Below are 11713 nucleotides of genomic sequence, written 5' to 3'. Positions count from 1 at the left end.
TCGAGCCATTTGGCCATAAACGTGTAACTAAGTATGATTAGCGGTTTAGGGATTAAAAATTTCGGTTAAGATGTAACATTTCACTAGAACGTTTACTGTATACATTGGGATCCCAAAAATATAATTTAAAGGTCTATTACAAGAAAATATTTACAACCAGCTGATCGAAGCGGAAAAACAGGGTTTAGCCCTAGTTCCTCTCCTTCAAACCTCGGCCGTGGCAGTCGAGCAGCTGCATATGTACACATCGTCACCTAAGCCCTCCAACTCAAGAATGGTCCAGCTTTCTTTTACCTTTACCTGCAAGAAAAATCAATATGCTCAAGAACAATCATATCATGATATCAAATCATATCTGGCATGCCTAGCAAACATAGCTATATTCAAGTATGAAAATAAATTCAAACAAGGGGAATCGAGGATAAGAAATCCTGCCCTCCTGATTGGATGACTATCAAGTCAATCCTAATCAGATGAGTGATTTAACACTAGAGGTTCTGGTAAACCATACTGAGTGACTGACAAGCAAGTCACTGCGTGGCTCAGCACCCAAAGCCATGCAAATGATGATCAGAATGATCATACAGAGCTTATAGCCCTGAACAGATGAGTGAATATCACTCTGATGTTCTGTTAACCATACTGAGTGACTGAAAAGCAAGTCACTATGGGGCTCGGTGCCCATAGCCGTGTAACAAAATTGTTACCTGGGCTTTCCTGCAATGGCTCTATCAGATGAGTGACTGATGGGTAGTCACTAGCTTAAATAGATGAGAGACTGATGGGTAAGTCTCTAACTTAACAGATGAATGACTGCTGGGTAAGTCACACAAGCGCTTTTAGTTTTCATCGAACTTGAGGTCGGTCCGGCATTAATGCTCTTGTTGAGTCATCTAATGCAGAATGTCGATTAGATCTAATCTCTTATCGACCCTGCGTTCATGATGCTTATGCCGTTACTGGCTCCCAGGTCGGTAACACACGACCAATGCCAATTCTGAGTGATCAGGGTCATGCACAAGTAAGCAATGCTACCAACATATATCATATATCTAATATCCGAATACAGGACATTCATCATGCTTACTTAACAATTACTAGCACAATTAAGATCATGCATACACATAGAGGCTCAAGCTCTGAACAATCTCATATTCAATATCCATGGCATGCCCTAATCACATGTTTCTCGAGCATCACATGCATCATATTTAAACATCTAACATGCATCAAGAATAACCATGCATGTCACATATGGGGTGCAGTTTTCTTACCTCAGGTTTGAGCAAGAACTAGTAAAAGAACAACCCTTGAGAACGATCAATCCTTTGATCCTTTAGCAGTCACCTAGTCATAACCAAATATGGAATCCCATCAATAAAATAAATCATAAAAAGGTTTATAATCTAATACCACACTCCCGGGATCCATCCCGCACTCTCGGGACTCTTAATCTACCCAAACGGGGTAAAGGAACCAACCCCTGAGCCTTAAAAGTCATCCCGAGCCCTAAAAATAGGTTGCTGGAAAATTCACTAGCGCTGGGGCGCTGCCTAGTGGCGCTGGGGCGTTTCCCCAAAGTCAAAGAACCCCAGAATCTGCCCTGCCTAGCGCTGGGGCGCCATCAGCAGACCAGAAACTTTTCTGGTCTTCTCCCCTACGATTTCCCTTGAAAACCAAACCTCCAAACCAATCCCAAACTTCACCCAAACATCCAATTCAACCCCCAAACCTCATCTACATCACACTCTCATCAAAACCCACTCAAACTTACCTTCCATGAATTCTCACCACTAACACCTCAAATTCACAACTGAAAAACCATAAGGGAAAACAGAGTATAACCTATATTCAAGGATGAATTCTTACCTCAAGCTTGATTTAGACTCCCTTCAATGGATGAACTAAGTTTCTAAGCTCCCACCTTTGATCTCCTAGCTTGTTACCTCAAGTTGGCTCTCAAAAATTGAAAGGACGAAGGAGGGAAGAATATGTACGTGAGGGAGAGAAAGAGATGAGGATGATGCTCTGTTTTCTTATAATTCCACAGCCTTCTAAACTCAAAGGGCTGATATATATCTTAGGGGTGAAAAGACCATTTTGCCTCTAGGTCAAATAAAGGCTTCTAAAGACTCCTAAGGGTAAAATCGTCATTTCCCGCCTATCTCGTTAATTATAATTAACACCCTCCAATTCCCATTATTCTAAATATTCTCAAACACTAATAATTTATATCCCGTTACCCTCTAATTCCCAGCAACGTTCTAATCACCAAATTACCCTGAGACTCACTCCGAGCCCCGAACTTAATCCCGTTATGACTAGACCGAAAACTTGCATTCCATGATCGTCTCATGCCGAGTGGCCCGAACTAATCCACATATAATGTGGTATTATTTATAATCCACCCACATGCATGAAAATACACAATCACGCCCTCAACGGGCCAAATTACCAAAATTCCCTTATAATTAAATGTAGACCCATATGCATGCATTTATCATCATATAATAATATAATTCACATAACACATGCATATAATCATTAAATATTATAATAAATCAATTATGGCCCTCCCGACCTCCTAATTAAGGTCCTAAACCTTATTAGGAAATTTGGGGCATTACACCTATTGTGCAATGTAGTACAATTAATGCAAAACTAACTTTCAATTTTTGAATTAAATTAATCCAAAAAATATAAATATGATTTTAAATATAGTTTTAAAGTATAGTTTCGGTGACAAAATCTAACTTTCAAATTTTGAATTAAATTGATCCAATTAATATGAATATGATTTTAAATATAGTTGTAAAGTATATGATTAAAGTATAGTTTCGGTGACAAAAACTACCTTTCAATTTTTGAATTAAATTAATCCAAAAAATATAAATATGATTTTAAATATAGTTTTAAAGTATATAATTAAAGTATAGTTTCGGTGACAATTAAAGTATATAGTTTTAGTACATATATTCTTCATAAATATATAAAAATAAAAAATACAAAGAAGAACTAAGCATTATTTATCATAAATATCTCAAATATGAAGTACATGATATTATTATAGTGTAACCATATGTTGATTTTTTTACCATTTAATTATTATATAAATTAATAATATTATATATAAATATCTAATGCATGCAACAATTAGGAAATTAATTCACAAACAAAATTATTATTATAATGTCCTCCTTTAGGCTAATCTAATGTATGCAACAATTAGGAAAATTAGAATAACTACACCAGAAAACATTTGATTTAAATAATATTATCCAAAGGTTAATAAAATATAAATAGCAAAGTGTTCAAATTAGAATAACAATTAATATAAATAGCTTATTTCCTTCTTTAGGCTAATCTAATGCATGCAACAATTAGGAAAATTTTAGTGCCTAAGTTCAGGCACCTATTGAGGGAGGGTTTTTTATATAGTGTAAATAATTTGAAAGTTGTTGCAAGCATATGGCAGTATAGACCACTTTGAAATGACCATAAAATTATTTTTTTGGTTTCAACTAAGCTTAAGAGGCTAGAAGAAGGAATGGTGAACATTCCAATCAATGAATTTTAATTCATATCTCCAAATTTGATTGATTTGCGTGTTAATAATAACACAATCCTCTTAGGTTCTTTAATTATTAATGTTTGTTATTTTTAAAAGTTTTAATTTTAAATTATTGATCTTTATATTCTAACATTTTCAACTTATTTCTCTATCATGTGTTTAGATGTTGTCGGATGTTTATGTGTTGTGGGTGATATTTAGATTGTTGGAGGTGGATGGAAAAAAAGAGATATTAAAGTTTTAACAAATTAGTATGTATAAATTAATGCATAAAAGTAATATTACAAATATATATATGTTTGTTATTGTAGTTTTTATTTTATTTATTGCATTATTAACTTTTGTAAAATTTTATGTATAGTTCGATCACATCAAATATTACTTTGTAGGAAAACTTGGGGGAGACCTTCAATTTAAATTTGTACAATAAATATGGTGGTCCATTTATTGTGATAGTAACTTCTACAACCATTAAAAAATTTCAAAGTAATTATTTATTTAGATCTCAATGTTTAATATTTAAAAATTTAATATATATATATATAAAGAAAGGATAAATCTCATGTACGGGCTTATAAATCAGCCATACCCATACGGGTATTTTGTGACCAATGAGCTTTTGACACATTCCTATTTTGCTTGGTGTAATTGTGAGCTAGGTGCAGGTGAATATTTATCATTATGAAAGGGAAATTTGATTAATCATACTTACATTAGCTTAATAATTAAAATTTGAACCAAAGTTAACCACCATATGATATCAATGCTCATCTTTCATTTAATACCAAAAATACCCCTCTCATAACACCTTTCCTCTCTATTCTCCCTCTTCCTCTCTACCTCTCTTTACCATACCTCTCTTCACCATACATTCTCTCTCACTCTCTCTTCACCATACGTTTTACACACAAGATTTTTATACTAAAATCTTGCAAGAAAGATACACATTCGGACATTGTGGATTGTTTGAGGAGAAACGCCAAGCTTTGTGTTATTTTTGCTCATAGTGAAGAGATTAAATGGGTAAGTGATTTTCTTTGATTCTTGTTGTTGTTGGTTGCTTTTATGATTCATAATGCTGTTTATATGTTGGATCTGTAGTTTGTTGGTATTTTTTGCTGTTTTTTTGGGTGAAAATCGTGTTATGTGAAAATCTGCGTTTTCTTGGGTTCCCTGAGTTTTTTTCTAAATGCCCGATAGTGTCCGATAGAGACCCGATACAGGCACGATAGTTGTTGAGTTTCAAGGTTAGGGATGAAGGTCTGATGGCAACCCGATGGTTGCCCGATAGTTTGGTTACCCGATGGTTATAAAGGTACGATGGCTACCCGATGGTTGCCCCGATTATTATTTTAAATCTATACACCCTTTTAAGTACGATAATGGATCGATAGTAGTCCGATATATGCCCGATTGTTATTATTAAGTTACTGCGGACCTAATAGTACGATGGTACTCGATGTTACCCGATACTTTCCCGATATTAGTGTTTTAAGTGATCAAAAAACATAAATAAAACTTTGCCCGATACCACCCGATATGGCCCGATACTGGTACGATGCCAAAACATTTGAACTAAATTTCGACATTTTGTTGCCATTTACTGATTTTTTTTCTTTGTACATGATAGGGTCAACTTTGTTCGCGTACTTAATGTATAATGGTGTTTGGGAGTGTGAAGGTAGAGATTGGGTTTTTAATGGAGCCGAAAATTTAACGTTCGAGTTGGAGAAGGACATAACTTACTCACAACTTGTTGAACTTCTGTACTCAGAGCTGGAGGTTGACAAAGTGCAGTATGACCTGAAATTAGAAGTGAATTATAAGTACATGAAAGGGTTAATGTATCGGCCTGAACTTATAAGGAATGACCCCGTAGAGAAGATCGCCAAACACCTGGTACTAGTAGTAGTCGTCCAGACGGAACAAATGATGCTAGAGAATTTAGTGATCCACTCTCTTCTTCGACATATTATAGTAAATTCAAAGCTCAGATGTTTACAAGAGAAGACATTGAGGATAATAGTCACTATATATCTATGGGTGGCACATCGGGCGGGGAGATTCATTTAGGAAAGTTTTTCAGAGACAAGGAACATTTAAAGAAGGTTGCTGGCTTATTTGCAATGAAGAAGGGATTCGACTTTATAGTTAAGAAGTCTGGTACTGATGTTTGGTATATTACATGCAAGGATCCTGATTGTGGGTGGAGGTTAAGAGGGAAGAAGAAGCAACTTTCTAACATGTTCGAGGTGACAGCATTTGAAAATGTACACACATGTTCCCTCGATGTTCGAAAAAACGATAACCGTCAAGCATCGCCTTTGGTAGTTGCCGAACTGATCAAGGATAAATTCTCAGTTAACGGTTCAGATTATTTAGCCTCCAAAATAAGAGAAGATATGAAGAATTCTTTCGGGATCGAAATGAGTTATGAGAAGGCTTGGAGATGCAGAGAGAAAGCACTCCACATAGTTAGGGGTACGCCTGAAGCTTCATATTCGAAGTTACCTGGGTACTTGCACATGCTGCAGTTGAACAATCCCGATTCCATTAATGATTTCAAGGTAGACGAGGGTCGTTTCAAGTATTGCTTTTTTTCTCTGGGTGCTTGTAGGCGGGGATTCAAGTTTTGTCGACCTGTTATATGTATTGATGGGTCCTTCTTGAAAACTAGGTATGGTGGCCAAATGTTGTGGGCCGTGGCATTGGATTCAGACAGCCACATATTTCTGATTGCTTTCACAATGGTTGACAGTGAGAACCACGACTCTTGGACCTATTTCATGAGGAAGTTGAAACAAGCGATTGGTGATGTTGAGAACTTAGCATTCGTATCGGATAGGCATCAAAGCATTGTTCATGCTTTGGAACTTGTCTTCCCTGATGCACCCCATTGCGCATGCTACCACCACATTATTATGAACGTGGCTAGCAAGTTCAAGACTGATTGCTTCACGGATCATATTTACAGTTGTGCATACTCGTATAAGAAGACAGATTTTGAAAGAGAATTTGAAAAGATAAAAGCAATGGATGTTCGAGTTGCACTATATCTTAAGGGCATTGGATTTGAAAGATGGGTTCGTGCGTACTTTCTAGGGGACCGTTACAATGTAATGACAAGTAATTGGGCTGAAAGTTTCAACAGCAAAACTAAGGACGCAAGAGCCTTCCCGATCACTGCTTTTGTTGAATTCATCAGGTTTACTATTCAAACATGGTTTGCTACTCGAAAGGAAAACGCTGAAAAGTGTAGCACGACTCTATCACCAGTTATGGAGGGGGACTTGTCATGTCAATTTGAGAAATCTCGGTTCTTAAGCGTCGACAGAGCTGGACCTTATACATTTAATGTCCACCCCAGAGGAACAGTTCAGAGCGGTGGTATAGTTGATTTGGAGGCACGACAATGCAGTTGCGGCCTATTCCAAATCATGAAGATTCCTTGTCCGCATGCATGTGCTGCTGCTCAAGAACGAAATATTAGCATGTACGCATTGTGCTCTCAATATTACACAAGAGAGAGTTGGAAGAGCACATATGAGGGGACAATTATGCCAGTTGGTGATGAGGATGATTGAGAATTGCCTGAAGACATTAAGAACATCCAAGTTGGAGTACCGATTGAGAAGAAACCTGTAGGCCGACCGAAGAAGCAAAAGGTCGGACGAATTAGGAAAAATCGATATCCTTCTAATGGAGACAAGGTTGTGATACAACGATGTTGTAGCAAGTGTGGTGGTAAAGGGCACAACAAAGCGTCTTGCAAGTACCGAGGTTAACTTGTTTTGTTTGTATTCTAGTTGACCTATTATGTTTTATTTCTGCTTGAACTAGTAATATTTGTTATGTGCTGGATTTTGCAGGTTTTTTTCTGTTTTTTTCTCCATTATGAAACTCTTAAATATGTAATAATCCAGTGTTGGTTCGATAGTGCACGATGCCGGTACGACAATGCATGATATTGTTTGTTGTAGGATTATTTAAATGTATCTTACAATATGGTACGACGTTGCTCGATGTAGTACGATAGTTAATGTACGACATTAGGGTACGATAATGTACGATATTGGTCCGATAATGGTATGATGGTATGGTTTCAGTACAGTTCGTGAAATTTGTGAGGCATGTGAGGGTACGATAGAGTACGATAGTGATCGACGATAGTACGATGCAAAGATTAAGCACATTAAAATGTAGTAATTACAAAAAGAGCAATAAAAAAAATTATACAATTCAAAAAAATTAAGACCGTTCAACATAAGTTTTGGTAGAATAAGTCTACACACCACCTTTGCCTAAAAAGTTTCATATTATTGTCAGTTACATTATCAAATGGTAGTTGTAGAAGCTTATGTTCAATATGCTCAATTACGTAACATCCGCAATCGCCACTGCATTAGAAAATAAACAATAATTTAATAAAGTTTTGTAATTAAGAAATAATAATTAATATGTGATATTTAATAAAGTTCACCTGGATTTTGTTTGCGGTACGAATTCACGTGGAATGAGTTTCCAATCGAAGGGTCTGACCTGACTCTCTGATGCTGTCAACTGAGGCGCGAGTATAACGTCATGGTTCTCAAATAAACCGGACTGTCGCAAGACCGACGGGAAAATGGTACACCAGTCAACCATCAAGCTGATCAAATCGTTTTCGGAAATTGATCCAATACTGGAGTCAAAGATGTTGAGCATCCACCCATTCAGGTCTGCCTCTACAGCTACCCAATGCATTTGGTCTTTCAAGAAAAGGGCAAAATAAATGAACTCCTTGTTCTGCCAACTCGGTAAGAACTGGACTGCATCACCCCTAACCAGGTCCAATATACTGTCATCCCAACTAAATCTAGAGTAGTCAGAACCTGGAAAAGCGTCCCACCGACCCTTCAATGATTCGGGAAAAATTGTAGGCATAACAACACATTTCTGAGGGTACACATTAGGATAAAATTCTAGACGCCTCCTCATGAGATGGAATGCTGCATCTAAATGCTACATTAAAGGAAAATTAAGTCAGTAACCACATTATCGTACCAAAATAAACAAACAAAAAACTATCAGACATGAATATAGTAACTATCGTACCCCAATCGTACCATTATCGTACCACAATCGTACATGAATATAGTAACAATAAAACCTTCTATCGTACCCATATCGTGTTAATGTCGTACCATCATCGTACCTTTATGGCAAAAACTAGTATTATACACCATCGTACCCACTAGCGTCCCACTGTCGTACCATCATCGTACATTATCGTACTACCATCGTACCTAAATTGTCCCACTACAAATTCTAAAATTACAATGGTAATAGTAACTACTTAACAAATTATATCGTACCACTATCGTGCTAATGTCGTACCACCATCGTACCATTGACATATAAACAGTTTATAATTTGACACTTATAATTATCGTACTACCATCGTACCATATCGTACCCATATCGTACCACTACATATAGAAACATTTAAATAAATTTTCAACATTATTTAATTATGAAGTTATAGAAAACTTACAAAGTCAGAAAGCCATGTCCTCGGAGTATGCAGTTTCAGGAACCAAGCAGCATCGTGTGTCCCTGAGAAGCATTCCCTCGGATATTTATTAATAATGGTGCCAAGCAACTACTTGTGAAAGGTCATAAGTAATTTACCATCAACAACCCTCAATGGATCCACATTCACTGCTGTCTTCGATTTCTTATTCCTTTTCCTCATTGCAGTGTACTCATCGAACCACCTAGGCCTTTTTCTTTCTCTCCTCTTCTCCGGTGCTGGTGGAGCTATGTTTAAGAATTGTACTTCAGAATCTTCAGTATCTCCGATTACAGTAATTTGCATATCCTCTGGTGTGCGAAAAATGTGATCATCTACATCATCAGGTCTGTAATCGTTAGGGAGAATGTCTTCATCTACAGGAGACTGAGGGCCTTCTTCAGTGGACTGAGGGTGTGGATCTGGAACTAGCCTACTAAGATCTTCCATCATTGTCATCAGCTTCTGCAATTGACCCAAGATCTCGGACTGACCTTTAATAAGGGCACTTTGTTGCCCTTCAACCTTTTCCAACCTGGCCAAAATCATAGAGTAGCCTGGTTGCTCAGCTTGGGAGGAGGTGCTGGCATGAGGTGTTGATGGGGGAACCTCAGGTGCCTCAGGTTGAGCTGGTGGAACCTCCTTAAAAATATTTGCTGCTTCTGCTTGCTTAGCTAACTTTTCAGCAAGCATTTCAGCCTGGCTCTGTAAGGCTTCATGTGTAGGTTGTCCATCGGGACCCACCTCTAGTTCCTCTAACCCCATGTCCACATACAATGGGGCTTCATTGTCTGTAAGGGTCCTCACATACTGTTCTTCAGCAGGTCGGGCACACAGGTAGGGATATACTGTCAACTGCCACAAAAAACAATGCATATTTAGATTGGAAAGTAAAACAATATAAAAAATAAGTAATTGTCATCTGTGAAAAATGGTAAACTATCGTACCCCAATTGTACCCATATCATGCAATTATCGTACCCATATCGTACCCATAACATAACAATATCGTACCCGTAAGTGAGAATTACTTGCTAACTATCGTACCATCATCGTACAACATCGTACCAATATCGTACCTCTATTACTACATTAACAAAGAATGCATATCGTACCCCCATCGGACCATCATCGTACCAAATCGTACCACTTAGTCAGTTTTCAAACAGTTGACAAAAAACCACAAAATAACCCCATAATCGTACTCAAATCGTACCCTATCGTATTCCTATCGTGCAGTACCCATAAAATTGCATATCTATAAAAAAAAAATATAGAACATTCAAAAGTAAAGTAAAAGCTCACCTTTTTGGCAAACAACTTAATAAGTTGCTCTTTGTGTATCTCTACTTTCTCCTTGCTCTGCCAGTTGATCATTCTTGGTATGCCTTGGCCCAATCTCACAGCATGATCCTGACCCAACTCAATGATGGACTCAAAAGCCCAATACTGCAATGCTGCAGCATACCCATAAATAGAGTACTTGGCCTCCTTCTGAGTCTTTCCTTTCTCAATCTTCTTCTGTAAATGCTTCTTCATTTCAACAAAGTCTTTTTGACAAGTTTGTAACAACTTCTGGTATGATATCTTCCCCCACGGGTACTGGAAAAAGAAGTCAACGTCGTCTACCATCTTCAGCATGTCAGTCCAAACCATCAACTTCTCCTCACGACCTTTCAAAACACCCTCAACTAATAAGCACAAACCCATCTTGTACACATCATCAACTATTTGACAACTCTCAAAAGTTCTGCGCAGTTGCCCTATGCTCACTGGGGAATGACCATTGAAGTACTCAAGAATCAACCGATCCGAAGTGGTCTTCGCTTTAATCTCAGCTTCAGACGGTCCGGCTTCAAAATTTAAACCAGTAACTAAAGCGAACTCCAATTGGCTAAATCTACATCTTTTTTTCCCAATATAAAACTGGACTTCGTCAGTCTTCTCCCCTCTGAATTTGTGCAACAACAACTGATGGACTAAGGCACCAGAAAAATTTAATGGTTCCGCCATGAAGAACTGTTTGAAAGGGGATTCCTTCACCCTATCCAATAAACCACACTGTATAAATTTTGCTTTAATCTTTGGAAAGTACCAACTGCCGCGCCAAGTGATACGTCCCGTAAAATGTTCCTCTACTGGAACTATCAGTTGTGGAGGTCTTAAGTTCTGCATAAAACAAATAAATACCCAATTAAATAGAATAACAAAAAAAAAACATCAAATTTTATATTCTGCAATATACTATCGAGCAACTATCGGAATCTATTGCACCATATCGGACACTAATGGAAAACTGGAACTATAACATTATCGTGCACAATCGTACCTCACATCGTACACCATCGTATTATAACATACACAACAATTTGTTCCCACTATCGGGCACACATCGTACCCACATCGTACCCTATCGTACCTCCATCTTCAACCTCAAGTTATCAGAAAACACAACCTATCGTACCACCGTCGAACCACTATCGTACCCCTATCGTACACTCATCTTCAACCTGAAGTTATGAGAAACAAAAATACCATCGTACCCATATCGACCCACTATCGTACCTCTAAAAAAACCCAGAAATTTTTTT

The 11713-nt window shown here is 37.5% G+C and overlaps 1 protein-coding gene across 1 annotated transcript; it reads right to left on the bottom strand.

Moving 5' to 3' along the window:
• Positions 1-7714: 7714 nt before the first annotated feature.
• Positions 7715-11384, bottom strand: LOC133834514 (uncharacterized). Its single transcript, XM_062264154.1, has 3 exons — positions 10428-11384; positions 9105-9977; positions 7715-8572 (listed from the first exon to the last, which is right to left on the bottom strand). Exons 1-2 carry the CDS (start codon positions 11295-11297, stop codon positions 9213-9215), a joined length of 1635 nt encoding a protein of 544 aa, XP_062120138.1. The 5' UTR covers positions 11298-11384; the 3' UTR covers positions 7715-8572; positions 9105-9212.
• Between the last annotated feature and the right edge of the window lie 329 nt (positions 11385-11713).

Source organism: Humulus lupulus, chromosome 5, assembly GCF_963169125.1.
Source record: "Humulus lupulus chromosome 5, drHumLupu1.1, whole genome shotgun sequence".
Classification (NCBI taxonomy): domain Eukaryota; kingdom Viridiplantae; phylum Streptophyta; class Magnoliopsida; order Rosales; family Cannabaceae; genus Humulus; species Humulus lupulus.
This window is presented reverse-complemented; position numbering and strand designations above follow the sequence as displayed.